This window comes from Onychostruthus taczanowskii, unplaced genomic scaffold (assembly GCF_017590055.1).
Source record: "Onychostruthus taczanowskii isolate IOZ18803 unplaced genomic scaffold, ASM1759005v1 scaffold4, whole genome shotgun sequence".
In the NCBI taxonomy this organism is placed as follows: Eukaryota; Metazoa; Chordata; class Aves; order Passeriformes; family Passeridae; genus Onychostruthus; species Onychostruthus taczanowskii.
Window position 1 is genome coordinate 4040500 of NW_024501459.1, and position 23404 is coordinate 4063903.

At 40.2% G+C, this 23404-nt stretch overlaps 1 protein-coding gene across 1 annotated transcript; it reads left to right on the forward strand.

The window, feature by feature from the left end:
* Positions 1-31: 31 nt before the first annotated feature.
* Positions 32-22280, forward strand: TGS1 (trimethylguanosine synthase 1). The gene is made up of 13 exons (XM_041412986.1): positions 32-158; positions 808-872; positions 2290-2462; positions 4317-5172; positions 5965-6082; positions 7065-7151; positions 7958-8129; positions 9585-9939; positions 10803-10976; positions 11896-12039; positions 13040-13256; positions 14269-14347; positions 21522-22280. Exons 1-13 carry the CDS (start codon positions 61-63, stop codon positions 21636-21638), a joined length of 2655 nt encoding a protein of 884 aa, XP_041268920.1. The 5' UTR covers positions 32-60; the 3' UTR covers positions 21639-22280.
* Positions 22281-23404: the final 1124 nt, after the last annotated feature.

Here is a 23404-nt window from a genome sequence, read left to right on the forward strand (position 1 = left end):
GGCGGCGGTTCCGGCGGAAGGCGGCGGCGGGGCCGGCCCGGCGTGGGAGCCGCCGCAGCGATGGTGCAGGAGCCGGGCCCGAGGCTGGTGGCCGAGCTGCTGCTGCGGGCGGGGGCGGCCGGCGGCATCCTGTGCCTCTGCTCCCGCGCCTTCGTCGAGTGAGTAGCGCCGGGCGCACCCCCGTGGCCCGGGAGCGTCCGGCTGGGGCGGGCGGGAAGGGCCGCGCTGCTGCGCCAGGGAATGCGGGCGGAGCGGGGATTTGCGGGGCTGTGCCCAGAAGCACCCCGGTATGTTTATCACTGGTGGGGGGAGCAGAAAAGGGTGAGAGGAGCCCCCAGACGCCGATCCCTGGCCGGGGCTCAGCGCGCCCTGCCGCCCCCTTCGCGCCCCCCGTCCGCAGGGGAGCAGCCGGTTCCTCAAAGAGAGGAGGAGCGGAACATTTCATTCCGGAGTGTACCGCCTAGTGCGGCGTTTTCTGAGCCTCGCTCCTTTGGGCTTTCCCGTCAGGCTTCAATTAAAGTGTTGCCTTTTCCAGACGTTGTTACTTTTTATTTGTTTCGCGCGTCTGTAGTCACAGGGCAGCCCGTGTGGGAAGGGACCTTGGGAAAGGTCCCTTGGTCCAGCCTTTCGTGGGAGCGGAGCCTAGAAGAGGTTAAGTACCCCATCAAGGATCATCTTGAAACGTCCAATGCTGGGGATTTTATTGCATCCCTGGGGAGGTTTTTTCCACTGAATGATTGCTTTTACTGTAAAAAACATTGTTTCAATGGTGACTTTCTGCATCTGTGTCTGTCTTTATTTTTACAGAGATCGAAAATTATATAAACTGGGATTAAAAGGATTTTATGTCAAAGATGACAATGACAGTACAGGTAAGCTAATGCAATGTGCTATGCAATGTGAGGTGCAGTCTCAAAGTGAGTTATTTGTGGTTATTTAAGTTGTTCCTATTTCTGTGTTTTTCAGTACTTTTGCTATGGAGACAGAAGTGAATAATAACTTAAAATTTACATAGCTTTCAGGTTACCATAATATTGATGTAGAAATTTGTGTCAAACCTAGTGCAGTGCTTATTTCTGTCCAGATAAACTTTACCAGCTCACATAATATTCACCTGGTGCATGGAACAGATTATATCACACATTCCTGACCTGGTGATCCCTTGAAATCCCTGATCCCTTGAAATCATAATTTCAACTTAATTCAATACTGATTGCATAATGGAGGGTCTGTGGATCCTAGATGTTTGTCTCCTCTGTCTGTACCCCAGCCTAGGACGTTAGCTGCTGCTAGTTAATCTGCTGAGCCAGAAGTAGAGAAGTGCAATAGCACTGATGGGGAAAATTATGATTCACATATATACAATGAATCACATGAGGAGAACCAGAAAAGTAAGTCTCTCACTTGGCATGCTTGTAATCTAGGAATTATCATGGTATACTCTCTAACAAATTCAACACCACTTCCTTACTCCATCTCCTGCATTCCTCATGTTTGCCTATCTGACCATAATTGTTTTGGTATCTTTTTTAATCATTGCTGTGTTGGTAGATCCAGCAGCGTAATATCTTGATTTGAAAGGAAATCTGTGCAGAAATAGAAGCTGATAAATAACACCACAGAATAGATTGAGGCAATGTGAGAGGAATGAAAGAAGGAGATTGTAAATTATGTTTTTGTATATGTATGAGTGATTTGCAGTGAGAATAATCAGTTAAAAATGGAAAGGTCTCATGTTATGTGATAATTTGGCAGTAAATATATCCTAAACAACCAAACCAAAAACCTTGAATGTTTCAGTATTCTCAACTGAGTCAAGAGCTTTTGATTTCATAATTTTTATCCATATACAGCTCCTACTTTCTCAATAATATTTGTAATTTTATTTTTAGTATGATTTTGTTTAACAATTTGATAGAAGTGCAAGCTTGCTGGGGAGGGCAGAGTCGGGCAAAGAGAAGGTTATGGAGGCTGTGTGAGTACTGCTTAGCAGTAGCCAAAACATCAGTGTGCTATCCACACTGTCTCAGCCACAAATCCCAAACACAGTGCCATAGAGACTGCTATGGAGAGCTTAACTCCTTTACAGACAGACCCAGTCCAGTGCTTTGGCTGTTGAAGTTACATTTTGATTCCTACTGATAGTTATGCAGAAATTGAGCTGTTTATGAGGAAGATTTTTAAGTGAGAAAGAAAACATAAGAGGCAGTTCTGCTATCTTTTGTGTGCTTTGCTGTGGCATTGAGGTGTCAGAAACAGATTATATTCATGAATATAACTTGTTAACAGGGGAAGAACAAGCATCTGAGGAGGAGAACCATTGTCCCAATGTGAGATTAAAGGTGAATGCTAATCATGCCCTGGACCTGGAAGAAGTTGAATTAGACTCTGAAGCTGAACTTATGAAGAGCATGGGATTGCCTCTTCAGTTTGGTGGACAGTCAGCCCACAGGGACTTTGTGGTAAATCTTTACTTTCTTTATTTGTTCTGTTTGTGTAGTGTTTCCAGACCTAGGGACGTGTCTCCTCTCAGTTATTTCTGAGATGGCAGTGCATGGAAGTGCATCTGAGCTGCCTTTTATGCTGCCTGCATTGCATCCTGGTAACAGCACACAGCACCTTGGTCTGTCCAGGTTGTAAAACCCCTCTGCCAGTTGGACTAAACAGGGTCAGGGCTGTGCTTTATGTGTCCGTCTGTACTGCTCTTGTGACTAGAGAAATGTGATTTAAAACAGCTGTGATAAAGCTGATGCTGCACATCAAGACAGCTAGTACACTCCAGTCTGAGCATGTGTTTTCACACTGTCTGCTTTAACCATTTAGCTTTTGATAGTAATGTAAACAGCAGGTTTTTCAAATCCCCCTTGCAGCTGATAAAGCCAGGCTGTTCCAAAGGGCAGGAGTGAGGCTTTGGTGCTCTGCTTCCCAGAGGGAGCATTTGGGCTTTTGAAGGGGCCTGAAGTTTTCACTGATGACAAAAAGACAGTGCAATATTCACAGTGTCCTCTTTATGGAATACAGCCTTCCCTGACAGTGAGACAGAGCACTGCATGGTTCTGACCTAATTAATTTGTAAATAAATAGGAGAAACTTGTATGTGATTTTAATGGATAACTTGTAAATAGACCATACAGGTATGCAACTTCAACCCAAAGTATGTGTACAGTTTTTGTTCATGTGTAGTAGTTTGCAAATAAGTTGAATGGGAAAATAATGCTTTTTCTTATTAGATTACTGCTAAGCATTGTGCATTGGACTGTGTATAATAACATGAGGGATGTGGATGAAAGATCAATGCCAGTTCTTCCGTTTTAACTTTATAGTCCACCTGACATTTTTGTCAGTGTAACAAAACTAAGGATTGCAGCTGTTGGGGCATACATTCACAGTCCTTTGTCCATGTGAGTTTTGTCATCACAGGAAGTCCCTCTGAAACAAGTGAAGTTGTAATTGATAAAACCAACAAGTTACCTTAGTGTTCCTTTCAGGAACAGGTTTCTGTCTTCTGTTCCATCAGATAACTGTTGTAGACAAGTTTGTTGTAACGAGTGAAATGGTTTTACTGCACAAATGAAAGGGCCATCTGTTTGGGCAGGAGGTTGTTGTTTCCTTGTTTCCTATTTCTGTTAGCCATCTTGGAGATTATTGTGGGATGGAAAAGGTATTGCTCCCCTCTTTTGGGCCACTCTCTTCAAGACAAACAGATTCAGCTGCAGGATTTATAGAGTTTTTGAGTACAGAATGATTTTTTGTGTGTGTGTGTACAGAATCCAAAAATAGCAAGTATTTAACATTCTATGAGGTGGAGCATTATGTTTGCTATCCTAATAAAACTCTAAAAAGTGTTTCCTTATAGGGCAGATACTAGGTAAAAGTAAGGGTCAGCTACCACAGCCCCATGAAACAAAATCTTGATGTTACCAAGACAGTATTTTGCTGTTAAGCTCAACCTTGTCACCCTTCAATTCCTGACCAACTTCCCTTTAGGATTTTATAGTGTTTCTTGTTGATGACTTTCCTTCTGAATCTTTGAGCTGCTAATGACTTCCCACTTAGCAGCTCCACTTCTTTCTGTCATTCTGGTCTTTTGTATTTGTGTGTTTCTACAGCTCTTCCTCACAACTTCCTCATAAGTGTCATTTGAGGTTATGTAGCAGGGCCCTGTCAGAGCCAGAAACTCTGCAGCCTTTTTGGGGAGAAAGCTAACAGCAGGGTTGCACTGAGAGGGAGGGTTCCAGTGGAAACAGGAATGTGACTGGAGAGAGGACAAGATTGTGTATATGTTGTGGACTTCTAACTTTTCCATTATCTTTTAGGAAACAGAAAATTATAGAAAGAAAAATAACATGAAGATTATGAAAAAGAAAAAGAAGACGAAGAAAAAAGAGTTACAGCAAAAACACAAGGATAAAATGGGGCAGGAGTGCCAGGATGAAGCTTGTGGTGGTTTTATCCAGTCTGTTTCTGGTGAGCTGGCCCTAGCTACAGAGCAATTTGAGATGAGCAGCAAACCTCAGGCTGTAATTGAAGAGAACTGTGAAAGTTCAGAAAGCCTTGCAAGTGAGGCTTTATCCAGTGGACTTAAGGAAAAATGGGAGAAGTACTGGAATGAGTATGGAGAAGGCCTTCTTTGGCAAAGTTGGTTGGAAAAGCACCAGAAGGTCTCATCATATGAGGGCATCACAGCCTCTGAGCCTTGGAGTAGTCCAGATACTAAGGAAGAATGGGAGCAGCATTATAGTGAGCTGTACTGGTATTACTGGGAACAGTTTCAGTACTGGACAAGTCAAGGATGGACTACTGAGAGCTCACATGGTGACAAGGTGGAAATTAATGGGGTTACACAGGAGACTGGATTTTCAGGAGAAATGGGCTTGGTTAGCCCGGGACCTGACCACAATGAAGTGCTGAGCTTGGAGCTGTCTCCCTCCAACACCAGAAGTGAGGAAACGCTCCCTTCAAGTGCTGAGCCCCACAGTGAAATAATCTTTGGGATTTGTAATTTAAATCTGAATTTGGAGGAAGTGGAGCAGAGTAGTGCTGCTCTAACAGTAGCCCATGAAGATGCTGAAGAGCAGAGTTCATCTGACAGTGGAAGCGAGAAGGAGCCCTGTGATGGAGGAAGCAGAAAAAGGAGAGCATCTTGTGAAAATAAGAGTGTTAACCAGTCAGGTAATACAAAGTCAGATAAAGTTGATTATCAGAATTCTCTAGGTAGTTGTATGTAAGAAACAAGGGCATGTCTGTATTATGCCATTTTTAAAATGTCAATTAAGTATTTTGTGGAATGATTACATACTCAATTCCTTTTTCTTCCCTTTGCTTCTTTGGATGATTTCTCCTCTCGAACCTGTATATTGCATGTGTTCTTCAGCCAGAAATGCTTTTAACAGAAAATGTATTTCATAAATCTTCAGATGTACTACAGATATTGGTGAGAGATCCCTGTTAGTGCATATTTAATTATTTATCTTAGTCTTGATACTGCAGCTGAGACTTAAGTCTGCTGCTAGTGACTTTCTAAGGGAGGAGGAAGCAGATGTGGTCCCAGCTTGGTCCTACAGTAGAGCTGGAATGGGAGAAGTGAAAAGAAGATCTCCTTTTGAAAAAGAAATGAGAGGACTGTTTAAATCTTCCCTTTCTAAATCTGTGTGAATATCTTTGCGTAGCTAATGAGATGGAAAACAAAGTTTACACACAAGGAGAAACTGTTTCAAATTTTGTATCTTGTAGGCATTTTATTTTTCATGGAGAGATGAGATAATTTGAAGTAGGTACTTCATAAGATTGTTAACACTACTGTGTAATACTGGAAGCTTTATTAGTATGTTGTCCCTCAAACAAAGACAAGTAAAGATGTGTGTTTGGCACATACTGACTAGCTGTAGCTGCAGGGGTTCTTTGGGGACAGGAAGGTAAGGAACTGATTTATGCAGAAGGAAAATATGATGTATCTTTTTTTAGGTTTGCAGGAGTCATGTAGCTCGAATTCAAGTGAAAAAAAGCAGTTGCTGCTTCATGACCAAGATGAAGATGAGGATGAAGAGCCTCCTGAATACAGATGTGTCAAAGTCAAGAGAAGGCAAGTCATGAAATTTACATGAGCTTTTTTCTTATGCAGTCCAGCTCCAGGAGCCTTCTGATTTATACCAACTATACCTTTGATTGAGGATAGAGTTAAAATGTCAGTACAAAGCCACATAGTCTTCCATCACTGCTTACTGCTTTGCCTCACAACAAGCAGTGGATATTTCCTCTCTTCCAGTGCTTTATGAAAACAATGTAAGGCCTTGATGACTGTACAAGGTGATGGTGCTATTCTTGTGCCACTGAAGTGTGCAAGATTGTTAAATTGCATATGGCAGCTTGCTTATTTAGGTCTAATTAGTATAGAAAATACCAGAACAACAGTAAATAATCTGTTTCGTTTAACTGCATTGAATGCTGCCAGTAAAATGCTCAGAGCTATAGCAGGCATAAAATAGACAGTATCTGCCTTGTCATGGTTTTTTTTCTTTCTTCTTTAAAAATATATAGTCTCAAAGATGGTGAGGTGGCTCTTCCTCTCCAATGAATTTGCAGGCTCAAATGTGAAGGAGTGGGTGGAATTGTTACCTGCTAGTCACATAGCTGTGGTTTCATTCTAGTATTTTGCTGTTGCCACAGCATTAATAATAGATAATAATAAATAATATAGATAACGTGGTAGATGATGAAGATAATTTAGAAACAGGGTGAACAAACACTGTCTTCATCATGTAGGGTTTGCCATTAAGTATTTTAAGAAGTCATTCAGAATAGTTGGAATATTACAACCCCAGTTATAATACCCCAGTAGAAGGGCATATGTCCACAGAATTGAGTAAAAAAACCAAACCATGCCAAAAATTCATGCACAAGAATAGAGTGGTGTTATTTGCTTGGTTTGGTTTCAGCAGTGTGTGGAGGAACTTATTTGAAGCTCACATTTAAATGTTTTCAGTTTGCAAGATTTTTAGTGGTAAAGCTGTAAAATGATTGGTTTCTTCACAGTAAGTGACTTCGTCATTTGTGTTTTTTTCTAGCCATGAGCTGGATATGGATGAGAACCCAGTGGAAGATCCTGAGGAAACCTGCTCTGTGTTGGGTTTCAAGTGTGGCACAGGACAAAAGTAATTACTTAAAAGGAACTGTGGGGCTTTTCATAGCAAGTCATCCATCTTGTTTTTATGGAAATAGACCAATCATCTCCATTTCCGTTTTGTTAAACTTTTGAAGCTGATTCCCAGAGTTAGTCTCTGGGAATCATTTATTCAACTGACAGTACCATACGTTTTACACTAAGGTGTAACATGTGAGATACTTTCAGTTGTATAAATGTTAAGTGGTTGGTCAGCTACTTAAATTAGAACACAAAGGCTCTGACAATGAATGGTCCTCTCAGTCTGGAGTCCTGTGGGCTGAGATCATGATTTTTAACTGTTTCATATGGAATGAAGTTCCTTTATACTAGTGAAATATTGCCATACTAGCAAAGTATTGCCAGGTGTTGGCCAGTGAAGCTTTTTATAGTTGGTTGGTTTTTTTTAATTACATTTGCCAGAAGGTAAAAGTAGCTGTTTTGGGGGTTCTTGACAGCCACCAAAAAGATCTTTTATTCTTCTAATCAAGATATTTTTTTCATTTCCTATTCTTCAGGCTGGCCCGGGAAATTGTTTTCATCTAAAGTTATACAACTACTAGAAAAAAAAAATCTAAAACTAATTAGGTTAAACATTTTCAAATAAAAATTTTTAACATTTTTGTGAAGGTACAATGTTTTGCAACTACACTCAGGCCTATTTTAAATGGAGCAATAAAAAAATACTTAAGTCTAAATAATATTTTTGTAAACATCAACATTCATGTTAAAGCTTCTAAACTGGAAATTAACCAACTAAGTCCTTATGAATGTATGTATCTGTCTGTCTATTTTCAGGTATGGTGGAATTCCAAATTTCACCCACCGAAGTGTGCAGTACTTGGAGAAAAAAGCAAAACTCAAGTCCAAATTCTTGGATATGCGTAAACCAAGGAAAAGCAAAAACACACACATCTTCTTTACAGAGGAATCTGAAATGACATGCAAAAAAAGCAAAACTTTGAAGAAGGTATGTTTATTTTTTAACACTATTGTAATTTGTAGATTTTTCTGTTACCTTAGCTGTTGTTGTATTATGAAAATGAAAAAAAAATATTAATTGCCCAGAGTAGATGGCATTTTTAAATGTCAGTCCACTGCTCCTTTTTTCTTTTTTTTCTTGTTTTCTCCCCCTCCTCTCTGCCTCCCACCGATGTGAAAAGTATTTAGATTAGGATGGCTATGGAAAGGCATTGGTAGACCCTGTCAAAAGGAATGCGATCTTAAATGGCCAAGTTATGTGAAAGTTATTCCTAACATCTGGGTGCACATAGCTTTAGAGGTGTGTGTAGGTTTTTGTTGTTACTAAAAGTAGCTTTCATTGTAAATTGCATGTGAAGCCAGTTGTTAATGCTGGCATTTCAGTAGTAACAGAAAATCTTTGTGTAGATTAGTGTATTTCATGTAACTCCACATTTTTAGTAATTTGGAAAGGGTTTTGCTACCTGCATTTATTTTCATCTAAAACTTTATGCTTTTTTTTTTTAACTTAGAAATTGCTAAGAAGTAGAAACATGTTCACTGCAGATTTTACTTAGTAAAGTCTTTCTGAAAATGTGAGGGTACAGATTTTAATGTTATTTCCCCTTCTGGGATGCTTGGCATTCCCCAAAATCCAAGTGCAAAGCACTGTTTTCTGGTGGTGGTGATGCCATACATATTTTATTGAACTCCAGTCACATTGCTATAATTTCTGATTAATTTTTGATTTTGTACCTGGGACCAATATAGTTTGAGGGCAGCTTTAATTATTGAAGGGAAAAAAGTTATGAATTTCCTCAGACTTCCAGGTAAGGAACTCCTCCAGGTCTAGAGCCACTCAGAGCAACAATAATGTAAAAAGGAGCATCTGCATGTGCCTTTGAGGAGTTTGGAGAGGTGTCTGTGCGTTGGTTAGGAGCTTATGTCGAACTCTGCTGTGCAGCAGAACCCTTTACCATCTGCACCATTTGGTACATCTTGAAGGTGAGGCAACAAATGTGTGAAGGTAATTTTACTTGTTTATGCTAAAAAACTCTTCCCTGAGAGGTAGAGTACATCTCTGAAAGCAAATTAGAGAAAGATAGCTGTGAAATAGTAAACTTGGTCACCTGGGCTGTGGCAAGTGTGACTATTCAGATATTACGTGAGACTTATTACTGTATTTATCAGTTGATCATTTTTGTTGGTTGGTTGATTTTTTGTTGCTCTTTGCTACCTCTTGGAGGTAGCTGGCATCTAGTTCCCAAAGACAACTTGTTTCTAAATATTTGTAAAAGGGAGAATAGTTAAGGACTACTTGTATGTTTTGAGTCTGGATATTTTAGTGTTTTCAAAATACACACAGTAGAGAGTACCTGCAGTGGCAAGTGCTTTTGAACTGTAAGGCTTTTAAGCTGTGCTCTGGATAACAGATCTGATCATCTGTGATATTTGACAATTGCAGGTGGAAATGTTCCTGAAGCAGGTCAGTAAACCTGAGGAGGAAGCCACATCCCAGACAGGCACCCCTCAGGGTAAAGCAGAGGCATCGTCTGTGAGCAGCAGCGACTCAGAGGGTCAGGAGGGCATTGCTGCCACACAGAGTGCGACGCTGGATGCTGAAATCCAGGAGCCACCATCTTCCAGTGCAGCCTGCACAGAAGCTGGAGGGAGTAAGCTTGAGGAGGAGGTGCAGGACGCTGCGGCGAGTGGCTGCGATGAGCAGGGGGCAGGCAGGCCCGAGCGTGGCGGTGGGCGGCAGCTTGTCCCTCTGGATATTCCTGATTATCTCCAGCCAGAGACAGAGAACATCAGCCAAGGTAAATCAGTTTCCTGCAAACTGATGAAATGAATTGGCAGTGGACTTAATACTGCCTTCTCAAGTTACTGTGTCACGCATTACTTATTTATTTTGTTAATTTTAATGAGACTCATTAGGTCTGAGGGGTAATGAAAGCAATTGAGAGCTCTGCTAGTGGAATGAGCTTATTTCTGGAATGCCAGAATCCCAGGTCTTGTCTTTAATGGTGACAGTATTTCTTTATAGATGAACAGTCAGTTTATCCTCGACATGGTCTAACAGGTTTGCAATTCGTATCTTTTTTACACTTTGCAAGGATGAGGGTGATTAAACCTCAGGTAGCACAGACTGTCAAGTTTTGTGTTCAAATGCACATTGCCGAGCGCTAGGGAGCATATGTTGTTAAAATTATTTTATAGGATTTAAAAAAAAATCAGTATTATGAACTTTTGTATTTAACATGAAACAAAGGAAAGCAGGATTATTCAGGTTTTTACATATAATTTAATCCTTCCTACAGTAGTTCAGTTATGTTAGATTCCTACTGTAAAACTCTTGTCTAGATTGGTTTTTATTCATTGCTGATAAAAGGGCATTAAACTGGTCGCTGAGCCACTTGTTTCATCATTACATAGAGTTTATTGTCTCCAGTTGAAGATTCAGGCCCTTAAATAATGGGTGAACCGTGTCGATTTTTAGGACTGTGACTAGTCCCCTGAAATACAGAATGCTTTTTTTTTTAATTTAAAGCTTCTAATCTTCATAATCTGGCAAACAGTAACAAAGAACATTTAGCAATGTTTTTAAATCTTAACACTCCCTACCAATTACATTCCCTAGCCTACAAGAACAGTGACTTTTAACTTTTGCAGTATCTTCCAGCTGTGGATGAAAAAATTACTGTGAAGAAGAAGGAGACAAAAAGGAGGAGGAGGAATAAAAATGCACTGAGAACTATACCTCCTGAAATTGCTGCTGATCCAGAGCTCCTCAAATACTGGGCACAACGCTACCGGCTCTTCTCCCGGTTTGATGAGGGAATTAAACTAGACAGAGGTGTGTTCATTACTAAGTGTGCTGACTTGGTGGTATATGTGAGGATCTATCCAAATCTGTGGTCCTTCTTGCAGTTTATTACTCATTTTCTTAAAGGAGGAGCACTACTGAATGTGTGTTTGCACCCATGGGTAAATTCCTCCCCCCCATCCCCCCAACAGGCTGGTAGAAGTCTTGGACTTCAGAAGTGCTTTTAGTGTGGGACATCCCTGTCTGCATTAGTCCTTACATTTGCTGAAGATTTTATCAAATTATACTTTGTCAGGACATGTTCAGAAACTCAGTGGTATTTTTCTATTTCTATATTTTATAAAATAATTTTGTGAAACTTCCAAGTATGCTGATGGATCTGGTTTCATTCTGTTTTGTTCTGACTTGCAGCAGTCACTTGCAAAGCACTTCAAATCATAAATTAATAGGTAAAGGAGGAATTAGGGTTACCAGGTATTTTTTGTTGGTTGGGTTTGTAAGCCTTCAATTTCTAATGCTTTCCCTCATAAAGTTGCAGATTAATTCGCAGACCAGACAGTGTGGTGAAGAAAATAAAATGATGGATAAAGGAATATATTTCTGGTTTCATTTCCTACAGAGCATCATCACGATGTATAAAGTTTTTCATAGCTGTGCTCGTGGACTTCTCCTTGATAAACTAGAATCCGCAGCAGCAAGGTCAACAAAGCATGTACTGAGATTAAGGCATATCAGTTTGCTTCAGTTAGACTTTGTTTGCTTAGCAAATCTCTGGACTGAGCAGAGTTTATCGTCTTCAAAGCCGGTATTTCCTGGTGGAATGCACTAAGCCAAAATTCTTGGGATTAATGCTAAACCTTCAGTTTTATGTGGGGCTTGGTTGTTTGTTTTTAAATTAGGTGACCTTGAAATGAGAGGTTAAAATACATTTCTTCCCCTTCCTCTGCAGAGGGCTGGTTTTCTGTTACTCCTGAGAAAATAGCTGAGCATATTGCCGTCCGCGTCAGTCAGTCGTTCAACTGCGACATCATAGTGGATGCGTTCTGCGGGGTTGGAGGAAATGCTATTCAGTTTGCATTGACCTCAAAAAGAGGTAAGTAGGTGTTGTAAACAGTGCATTAGTTTTGTGTCTTCAATCTTTTTCCTGACACTATTCAGGTATCTGCTCTGTTTGATGATTTATTTTCTTTTTCGGTGCTTCTGTAGCAACAGCAGCTGTTTCACTTCATCAGACTCACAATATGACCTCTCTGTTTTCAAAAAGGACCAATAAATCTGCTTTTCTATTTTAAGTCAAAGTCGGGTTTGTGCTGTACTAGTCAATGCTGTTTTTGTGTGGCACAATATCTGGTCTGTCAGATACTGTGGAGATCACTGGTAAAAGTGGACTTCTGTCAAAGCTGCTGCTTTTCCCAGTTCTTACTTAGTCTATGTACTCAAAAAAAAAAACAGGTTCCATGTGAACAGTACTTAAAGCACTGAATGGAATCACCTGGAGATTCTGCAGAACTCAGTACACAAAAGTGATGATAACTTCATGTTAGTCTAATGCCAGCTAGTGATATTTTAGTGAAATGTTGAGAGTACTTCCTGTAAAAATATTTCCTGGTAGATACTCATCCCATTTTATGTAACTCTTCTGACTAATGTTTGAGCAAGACAAATAGTAGTTTCTACTGCATTAAATTTAGTAGGCTATGATCCAGTCTATACATCTCACTTGGCTTTTTGTATTTCCTGGCTCAATTTTAATTTCTGTTGTATTATGTACAAATCTTGTGTCATCTATCTCTTGGGCTTTGTTGGTTGGAGCTTTATCAACTCAATTTTCAGAACTATGTGGCCAGCCACAGATAAATGTTTCTCTTTAACAGTGAAGAGTAAGTTTCTAATGGACACCATTGAAGTTGTCAGGCTCCTGCCCAACCTGAGGCAAGAAGGACTTGCTCTCTTAGGCAGACAGTGCCATGTCTGGTCCTTGAGCCTTGCGTGGGGCTGTCTCAGCAGCAGTGTCTGACCGCGGTGCCCTGCCGCCAGTCGGGCGGCATTCCCGCTTCCCGTTAATCCCAGTGTTGGCCGTCTCTCACGGGCAGTGATCGCCATCGACATCGATCCCGAGAAGCTGTGCCTGGCGCGGCACAACGCCGAGGTGTACGGCGTGGCCGAGCACATCGACTTCCTGTGCGGGGACTTCATGGCGCTGGCGGCCGGCCTGCGCGCCGACGTGGTGTTCCTCAGCCCGCCCTGGGGCGGGCCCGACTACGCCACTGCCGAAATCTTCGACATCCAAACCATGATCTGCCCAGATGGATATCCTTTCCGGGTTATGCCTTGTGCTGGGCTTCTCCCTTTCCTCTCCTCCCTCTCTTCCCGTGGGGTTTGCATGCCCAGTTGGCCGACTGTGGATGATACGGCCGGCAGCTGGAGTTCCAGATACAAATCATTTGTTTAGTCCTCTTCACACCTAAATTGAAATATTTTTATTTTTTATTGCCAAAAAAAAGATGAGATTTTCCTGAAAGCAAGAAATCCATCAGTGTATTGAGTAGCTCTCAACTTGAAACATTAATTCAGCAGTTTTAACTCCTTTAAATTATTTTATTAAAATACCACATAGCAATCAAATTGACGTGGTGTGTGTGTGTGTGTATATATACAGAGAGATAGAGAGATAGATAAAATAAAAACTGGTTGTGTGAACTATGACCTTGTCGTTAATTCTACTTTTTAATTGATTCATAAAGGGAATACCTCATTTAAAATACCTTACTAAAACTGTTCTCAGTCATAGCACCTGCCTGTGACTTGGGAAATCACAGAAGAGTGCAAGCAAAATATTAACTCTTTTAATTAATATAGAATTGCATACTAGCTTATTAACAGTGATACTGAGCACTCATTCATCTGGGAAGGTATTAACATAATAGTTTCATTATATATTAAGTGTGGGGTTTCTTTTGTCACAGAATGATGTTAATTTGGTCCCTTTTTTGCTAAAATGTGTGAGAGATATCACAAAGTGGATTAAAAAACAAATGTAAGCCAAATATACTAGCTACAAACATTCAAATTTGTCAAATAATTCTCTGTTGTTCTGTTAAATTTTCATGAAAAGTGAGTGTTGGGGGTATTTTTCTACTTTTAGGGCACTTATGGTGAAATAGAGTTTCTGCATTTCAGAAGAGAATCCTACCCACACACTCAAAAGATTAACTACAATTTAATTGTATAATAGCTGAAATTGAGACATACTTTCAAAATGAATCAATATAAAGAAACTTTTCCTTCCCCATTCTTGTTTTTTTCCTTTACTAGCTTCTACATTTGAAATTTTCAGGCTCTCCAAGAAGATCACCAACAATATTGTGTATTTTCTGCCTCGGAATGCTGATATTAACCAGGTGTGTTACTGGATGAGGTCTTGGTAATGAATAAAATGCTCAGCTGACTTAAAACATAAGTATTATAAACACATACATAAGACTTTTAAGTCTGTTCAGCTGAATGTGGGGTATTTGTGTTTTTAAATTTAACCCTTGTGTTAAGTGATTTCTGTGTTTGCAGTATTTTTGGTATATTTACAAATGGGAGTAGAAGATTATTTCCATGGTTTTGACATTGTTTCTTCTTAAAGCAACAGAATGGAGTTTCTTGTAGAAGTTTCAAAGCCAAATTACTAGGCACATACATAATTATAAAAATATCAAAAAATATATTTTAACCAGCTCTCACTATCTGATAAGTTGGTGAGTCTCAGACTCCATGGCTGTCAGTTTATGTAAAAGGAGTTGCAGGAAATCACAGCCTACAGTCACTGCCCTCCAGGGTGGTACTGTTGGTGTACACAGGTGTGTGGTTCCTTATAGGCTGCTTGCACTGAAGTGATGTGTGATAAACACAGAATTTGTGGCACTGATGTGGGGTTTTTTGTATTAGAGATTTTTGGTAGAAGTTTTGGGTTTTTTTAAGCAGTTACATGACTAACAATTCCCCTGAGTGTCTGGTTTAGTTTCCTCTGTGTACTTTCTATGTTAATTATGTCTTCTAGCTTTTTGGAAGGAAGGAAGCAGTTCTCACAGGCAAGGTGCACTGGACTTCCCAGGACTTCTTCCTGCTTTTCCAAAAACTGCATCTGACTTAGTGTAGGCAGGGCATCAGGCCATATGGTGGCTTGTGGAATTGTTGCTGACAAACAGCTGGCTTGAGAAAAAGGCTGAAATTCGCATGGCCTGAGTATTAGCAGACTCTTAAGTCCATGCTGTGCACAGCACCATAGCTTTGGCAGGTGATTATTCAATTCCGTTTTGCATTTCAGGCTGGTGAAATGTCAAATTGGCTTATGAATCCTTGAACAGGGACCTTAATTTTAGGTAGAGTTTCTCTAATTACAACATCGTGTTCTAACACTGCATTTTATCAAATATTTCATTCCCATGATGAAGAGTGACCTTAGAGAGTTTTCTGCTCTACTCATGAGCACTTTTTACTGGCTTTCTAAATGGCCAAAGGCATCTACATTTCACTTCTGTTTCCACAAAAGCATGCAGGAGTACTCCCCACAGGCCTGCACTTTTTTCTTCAGAAGAGCTGGGTTCTGGGTGATTGGGCCAGGTATCATCTCTACGTCTCTACGTCTTGGTGGAGTTGGCTCTGAATAATGTTGATTACATCCATGGGTTTGGTTTAACACAGGTAGCTGCAGACTAACAGCTGTTGCTCAAAAACATGGCTCAGTTGTTAAAAGTTCATGGCTGAGGTCCTCAGTTCTGTTCAGTTCAGTGTTCCAGGCTATGGGCTACTCTCAGGAAGTGAAATCAGCTCCTTATGCCTTTCTTGAGAAATAGTGGCAGTATTAAAACAAAAATAACCCAAAAGTTTGATGATCTGAGAGGGGGAAAGAGAATGTTAATCAAGCCCACTGTTTAAGAAAGTGTCTTCATCCTGTGTTGACAGAGGTGTGTCAAACATGTCCTAAACATGACCTTGGTGAATACTCTGGTTCACAGAAGACTATTATGGGTTTGACTACCAAAATCTCTGGCTGTATTTAAGAATGAAGTTTCTGAATTTTCTGCCACTACACTTCCAGGGCTGTGAATCTCCAGCAAAATGAAAATAAAAAATAAATTAAAAAAAAAAATTTAAAAACCCAGTAGTTAGAAGCAATCTTGCAATAAAAAAAAAACTTTAACCATTAGTTAAGGTGGTTCAAGTTTAGTGGAAAATATGTAATTTTTATGAAAGATAGCTATCAGATCACTATTACATAGCAGACATTAAATAGGGGTACAGGGATCCTGCTGCTGGGGGGAAAGCAGGGTGGTAGCTGACCTTGCCCTAGCTGTGTCAGAGGACTTGGCGTTCATTGCCTTATTGGTAGACAAAATATCCAGCCTTGTTCCACTTGACTTTATTGCAAAAACAGCACTTACTTCTTCTGCAGACATGGCCACGTCAGTGTGGAGTTGGTCTTGTTGAGTGAAATGGGACTCTTTGCATTCCCTTTAAAACAATCAACGGAGTTTAGGTCTCAGAGAAGTGAACTTTTGTACTTCTGCCTCAAGAGGGAGCAGCGAACCAGTGCAAGATGGTTGGTTCATTTACAAGAAATATAAAAACATTTCCCTGAATTGCATGTCTCCTTGTTTACAAACATGTTAGAAAATTTGAAATGTATGCAAGTCTGGTTTTAGGTTGAATTAATCTTTAACAATATTCTTTCTAGCTAGGAATAATGAGGAATAATTATTATGTGTGTACACATACATTGAAAAATATGTATATTTATCACTGCCTGTTATGTAGTTCATAAATGTAATTTATGAAGTGTTTATGAAGCTGTGCTTTGCCTCACTGGGCAGAGTGAGAAGTGTGTACTCACCTCTAGGAAATGGAGTCATGCCAGGTAGTCCAATCTCTTTCACAGACTCTTTTCTGTACCAGATAATACTTCTGCATGTTAATATTTGCAGCAAAGAAGGAGGAACCTGCAATTTGTTGCTGTAGGACCTTCTTGCTAATGGTGGAATCTGTTCTTTTCATCCCGATGTGGAAGTGGTACTCAGTTACTGATGGTCGCAATGTTGTCAGAATGCATGATGGCTCCCCGGAATAAACTGGTGAGCCTGAAATGTTGGTGACCTGGTCTGTTGTGAGACAGATAACCACATCAGCAGCTTTAGGAGCCTAGCCAGGTTTGGGAGATGGAGTAATGGGGAATTGGGAGGTTATTACTTATCCTACTTGTGCATGGTTAGCAGCTCAGATACTGGATGGTGCCTTAGCGATCGTTTAAAACATCCCCATTCTTTGAAGACAGGCATGCTGTTGTTTATGGTAGCTGTGTCTCATTTTGTCAAATTGTGCTGTTGTTTGGAGGTTTTGCGGTCCTAAATGTTGGTGTCTCAGACATGGCTTTTATTTCAAATACTGTCAGAATACAGGAATGGCTTTTTGTTTCTTGTCTGGTGTAGAGTAGTTCTATGAACCTAGAATTAAGCAAAGTGTTCTGGACCTTGATGGTCCTACAAAACATACACATTATGCGGTACTTTTTTTTATTTTCTTTGTTCTCACCTCATCTCCATCAATCACTTTGAGAAAAATCTGGAATTAGAAACTGAGGCCTTGTTCTGTCTGCAATATACTGCCTGGATGGAAAAATATGTTTCTGTGTTGCCGTGTTTCTGTTTGTGAAGGACCAGTTGTTAAAAATGACTGCTCAGTGAAGGGAGTGTGAAGATGAGTAAAACCCATTTATTTATTTGAATTCTCTCTTTCACCTGTTATATTTTAAAATGGAGACTAGCCAAATAGGACTTGCCGAGCAGAGTAATCTTTCTTTAGGAGTAAATAGAACAGTGAGCAAAGCAGGGAGTGAGAGGCCAATAAATGAACAGAGGTTGATTTGATAGTATTTTTAAGATGCTTAGGTATTAGGGGAGTTGGCAGGTAAAAGACCATGGCTTGATGTGTTTTGGAGGCTGATAATTTCTAAGTGAATGTAATTGCATACACTTCAGCTGTGACTGTTGTGTTAATAACAACAGCTTTTAAGCAGCCCACTTGAAACTCAGGTGTTTTCTCTGTCCTTGATGAAAGAGAAAGCCAGAAGTTACCCACAGTATACACCAAGCCAGAGTGATACTTCTGAACTTCAGTCTTCCTAAAGCTCATAACGCTTGCATACTGAATCATAATTTTCCTACACAAAGTAAGAAAAAAATAAATGCATGTCTGGCCTGTTAAAGGGTGACAGCACCACTGTGATGGTGTCATTATTCACATGCATATCTGTACACTTTCAAAAATCCTGCCTGAGAGCATTTTATTGTGTTCAGTGCAAAGAATACCATTTTCTTCTTTTTCAGGTGGGTTGGGTTTTGTTCCCCTTAGCTTTTAGGTTGAATACAGGGGGAGGGGATTCTTCATTTTAGTAGTATTCTATAAAATTAATTGATTCACAGCGTCCTTGTGTTACTGCATGTCAAGTCAAAAAACTTGTACTTTTCATACCTCAGAAAAGTTTCTAGGAGGGAAGAAAAAAATATGGTAAGTTTTTTGTCCACAGTTATATTAGTTGGTGGCTGGAACAGATGGGAAGTTACTTTACTAAAAGAGTTTCAGTATGATTAAAAAATGTAAAAAAAACCCCAAGACCAGTAGGAAAACCTTAAAGATCAAAAGTACACTTGAAAAATGTAAGGGAAGTTTGCACCTCAAGCAACTTGTGCTCCTGAAGTAATCTTCTATGTTTGTTTCCCCTTTCATATTTTCATCTTTTCTGATGTCTCCTTTTCAAACCTGTTGGCTGCTTTTTTGATGTGTTTTGGTTGTGGCTGTAGCTGTGGACTCTTTTTAGCAATAGTCACTGAACTGAAGGATGAAGGTGAGAGGGATGCAGGGAGGTGTTAAATGAAGTTGCAGCCTTTACCTCTGCCTAGGGACAGCAGCGCAGCAAAGGAGGCAATATCTGTCCACCCCGGTAATGTGGGTTTGGACTAAAGAATAAACCAGGGTAAGGAGAGTTGCCAGCAGGGAATCACTGTATGTACACAAGAAAGTGCAAAACAAATACATTTTGAACTAGTCAAGTTTTTAAAAGAAATTAAGAAGCCTTTCTGTATTCAGCATTATAGTGCACTGCAAAAACAGGAGATGTTTATTGGTATCTCTAAAAATAGCTGAGCACCTTTGTTTTTCTCAAAGCATCATTCCTCAATCTGCTGTTATTTTTAGAGGGTGTCCCTCTGCCAGGCCAGACCCTTCTGAAGCTTGGTGTCTGGCAGCCTTCCCTCACTACACTTGTCGGGGTTGTCTGAGCCCTGCTGAGGAAAACTTGGCAACTCCTACGTAATTAAATCTGCAACCTCCAGCAATTTAAAACTAAGCATTGTCACAGAGGATTTGCATTTCTCTCCTCTGTGTATCGGGCGTGTTAAAGAGCGTACAGTACCAGATCTGTCACAGCACAGCTTATTCCCGTGTGTTTATTTAATTTTTTTTTCACCATTGGGTCTATCAAATACCCAATGTTTCATTGTTTGAAATTAATCATAGTTATCCTGGGTTCAACACTTAGACACAGCCTCTGTAAATTTTCAGCTGTCCCTTGGTGGATACCACCCATCAGTGTAGGGGCATCTTGTTTTACTTGGCCTTTTAAGAGAAATGTTTAGTAAATACTAGTGTTTAATATCAATGCATTAGTCATACTTAGATATGCTAGTGGCACAAACTGTGCCCAGAAAGCAGGAGTGCATAACCCCAATACACTAATTTCTGTATTCTTATACTGACTAATCCAATTGATATTTTAAAATACTTAAGTGACATCAGCTATAAAGTGCAAAACCTCTTAATGCTTTTTGGAAGGGACATTCCAGCTGCTGTTTGTAAAAAATCAAAAGTTAACATCTTCCTAGAAAAACTATGGATCAACCCACAATGCTTTGTGGATTTCAAGTAAGAACAGATAAGTTGTAAAATTAACATTCCTGATCACTTGCCAGTTTTAGATTCTTGTGCTATTTATAAGTCAGCCAGCCTCTGGTTTTTTACTTAAGTGGCAGGTTCCTCTCTGACAAGAACGCGGAGCGTTTTTTCCTATCACCAGAAGCTGAAGGATGAAGAAACTGCTCACACTTTTGTTTTTGTCTGCAAAAACAAAAAAAATTAAAAGGGAGAAAATCAAAACAGAAAAGTAAATGCTTGATTTAGATAAGTGTGGCAGTTTTCTGAACAAGTCAATTAAGGTTCAAAGTGTAGTTTAAATTAATCTGTTATTTTCTCTTGATAGTAAGCTGTTTTTTTACTCACGATAAAATAGAGGAAGTTCAACATGTTTATATTTAAACCTGCACTACAGAGTCAAGTCTCAAGGGGCTTTAGAAGTGTTAATAACACAGCTTGAACTTAAAGTTTCAGCTGCTAACATCATCTCTGCTTAAAGATGATTTAAAATCTACTGCAGGCTTGTAGACCCTGATAACTTTGCCTGGGAATTTCCCTGCATGGGGAAATATAGAAACAATTTTCCTGCAGCAGCCTGGGAGAATGGCAGCATGGAGCAGAACTGGCTGTGGAGCATGGACTCCCCCCACAGGACAGGTCCTCAGGGTCCAAAGTGGAGTGGAAAAAAGCTGAGCTGATAATGTTCAGTTTTGAAGTTTGTCCTTCTGACTGTGCGGTCTCTCCTGATGAAGAATTGATGGCCGTAAGCTGTTATCCCTCAGAGGCAACCTGAATAGGAGCAGGAGAGGGGAGAATACTGCATGCTCCAGTCCAAAATGCAAAGTCCTCTGTGAAATGGTGTCTGTCTGTAAATATTAAGCATTAAATGTGTGCACCAAGCTCAGTCCAACAGAGCATGAATGGTGAAATTCTCACTGCAGTGATCATAAACGCAAAGCTGGGACCGGTGCTGCCTGACAGGCTCCCCCAGCCTGCAGAGGCACTGCTGCCCCAGCCTTGCCCTCAGCACTGCCTGCGACTCCAGTGCAGACAGCAGCTTTTTCTTTGGTTGCAATAGAAACAGCGATTAACTGTGACCTTTTTTTGTGAGTTTCTCTGCATATTTGGGGCTTGGATTTGTTTGGGGTGTTCCTTTCCACCCTGCCACTCTTCAGTGCCACCTTTATGCTTCCAAATTCTAATTACTAAAATTGGTTTTACTCTTCCCCCAACATTTGGGATGTGACATCTTTCAAGCACAGGTTATAGGTTGCTTTTTGCTATACTGGCACGTCTCAAATGCCAAGTACCATGCAAACCAGAGTTTAGCATCTCTTGCCTCAGCACAGCATGTCAACTTCTGAGTGTTTCGCTTTGGCTCTGAAATCCTCTTGTTTTCGTGATTTGGGTGAGGAAGGTTTTTCAGTCACAAGCCACAAACGGCTTCTGTGAGTAAAAGGAGACATAAAAAGAGGATCAGAGGCATTAGCTGCCAAGGAACATTTTCCACCAGTATTAACAGAGCACAGATATTTTTTCTGATTGTTTGTGCTTTAGAAGGTTTGGGGTTTTGCCTCTTTTCCTGTACACTGATTGGTTTAATTTTTGTTCTTTGTTTTTCAGGTGGCTTCCTTAGCAGGGCCAGGAGGGAAAGTTGAAATAGAACAAAATTTTCTCAATAACAAACTGAAGACAATAACAGCTTATTTTGGTGATCTAATAAGGCATGACATCTCCTGAACTCCTTGTGGATTCTTCCAAACCCATCCTCCCTAACTGCTGCTTTGCTTAAGCTTTTGTACAGCTGGCTGGTCAAAAATGACTTAAAGCCATTTTCTGCTTTAATTTCAGTTTACAAAAATTTCTTCTGTTTGTACTGTCAATAAATGTTTTATAACAATTTTGACAAAACTGTAAATGTAGAAAAACTGTAAATGTATGAAGAAAGCTCTTTACAAAATGCAGTCTTTCAAGGTTTGAGCACAGCCCATGGAAGTGGGGTTCAGGATTTCTTTGTAACTCTTACATGTGCCACTTCTGTGCTTGCTCTGATTTTGAGCACCCAGAGGGGCAAGAAAAATGGCCTGAAAGCCACAGGAGCTGCTGTCTGTGCTTGAGAAGCAAAAGCATCTGAACATCAGGTGGGACTAGAGGGTCAGGTGCACCACAAGAGGTTAACCCCAGTCCACCTCTCTCGCTCCCTGTTCTCTGAGAAATCTTTTCAGGTTTTCTTTACAGGATGAAGGTTCACATGTTAATTCTACTGAGTGCTCTGGCTTGTTGCAGCTCAAAGAGAGAGCTGGGTGTGTTTGTGTCTGGAGGTGGGACCCTACCCTCTGGCTATTGTCATTTTATTTTATTTTTTATCTGCCTGCCATTCCTCTTCATTGCAAAGATATTTTGAAGAAACCTTCTGCCTGGAGGTTTGTATCAGTAAGCAGAGGAGTTTCTGTCCCCCTTCTTTTTTAGCCCTTTGGAATCCTCACACAGGCTTCAGGGAGGGCAGAAATAAGCCAGCTTTTCCTGGTGAGGGCTCTCTACTCCCACTTGTAGTTTGGATGGGAAGAGGCCTTTGTGCAGTTCTCCAAGTAGAAGAGGCAGGTGAGAAATACCTAGGGCATGGCTATGGTGCTCTCACTGAAATATTCTTACATTAAATCCCCAAGCTCAATTTTGAGCTTGTTTTTGAGGTAAGAGTGTAGGAATAATAATTTCTAAGATAAGTTAATGCTGCTTCTCCTCTGCTTTGAATGAAGCAGGATGCTGAAGGCAGCAGAAACTAAGCACTAAACCATGCATTAGTGCTATCCAAGAAAACTAGAATTACTGTAGAATAACCAAATAAGAGGATCTATTTTCCCCATTAAGGAATGAAATCCAACTCTTCAAAACAGCTGAAGAGACCAAATTGTTTGTGTGTTTATGGATTATTATGACTCAGAGTGAGTTTGCAGTGCAGTAAAATAGCCCTTGGGAAATAGCTGTTTTCTGGCTTTGCTGTCTTTCCAGGTCCAGACAAGTGCTAAACTGTTAGTGTCACATTCATGCTTCATGGAAGGTATTTTATGAAGATACTTTGGCTAATTTGGATCACTGCACTTTGCCAGTGCTACAGCAAGGAAGAAGCCTTGTGCTGGCTCTGCATCAGTATTTAAAGGGAATTATTAAGGAAATAATATTTCTTAGAAGTTTTCTATTAGGTTGTAGGGGAATTTGGCTAGAGTGCTAATACTACAGGAGCTCTAAACCTACTGTGGCAGTGGCATGTGAATGCAATAATGCTGTTAGGCTTACCACTACAAGCTACAAACAGAAATCCAAGTCCATGAGGCTGAATGAAGAATAGATTCATTTATATTGTGTATGTCACAGTACTCTACACTAAAATTTTCCTATATTTGTCTTATTGCTGCTTGTAGAAATACCCTTGTCTTATGACTTGATCCTCTTTTTCTCTGTAAGGAGATTCTTTAGAAGCATTTTGAGATCTTGCTGATGCTACTCCT

Bases quoted from the DNA above. Each gene is read 5' to 3' on its own strand.
- TGS1 (XM_041412986.1), top strand. From the start codon at position 61: ATGGTGCAGGAGCCGGGCCCGAGGCTGGTGGCCGAGCTGCTGCTGCGG. The intron at 12,040-13,039 runs GTAAGTAGGTGT...TCTCACGGGCAG, and splicing joins TGCATTGACCTCAAAAAGAG to TGATCGCCATCGACATCGAT. The intron at 14,348-21,521 runs GTGTGTTACTGG...TTTGTTTTTCAG, and splicing joins GGAATGCTGATATTAACCAG to GTGGCTTCCTTAGCAGGGCC.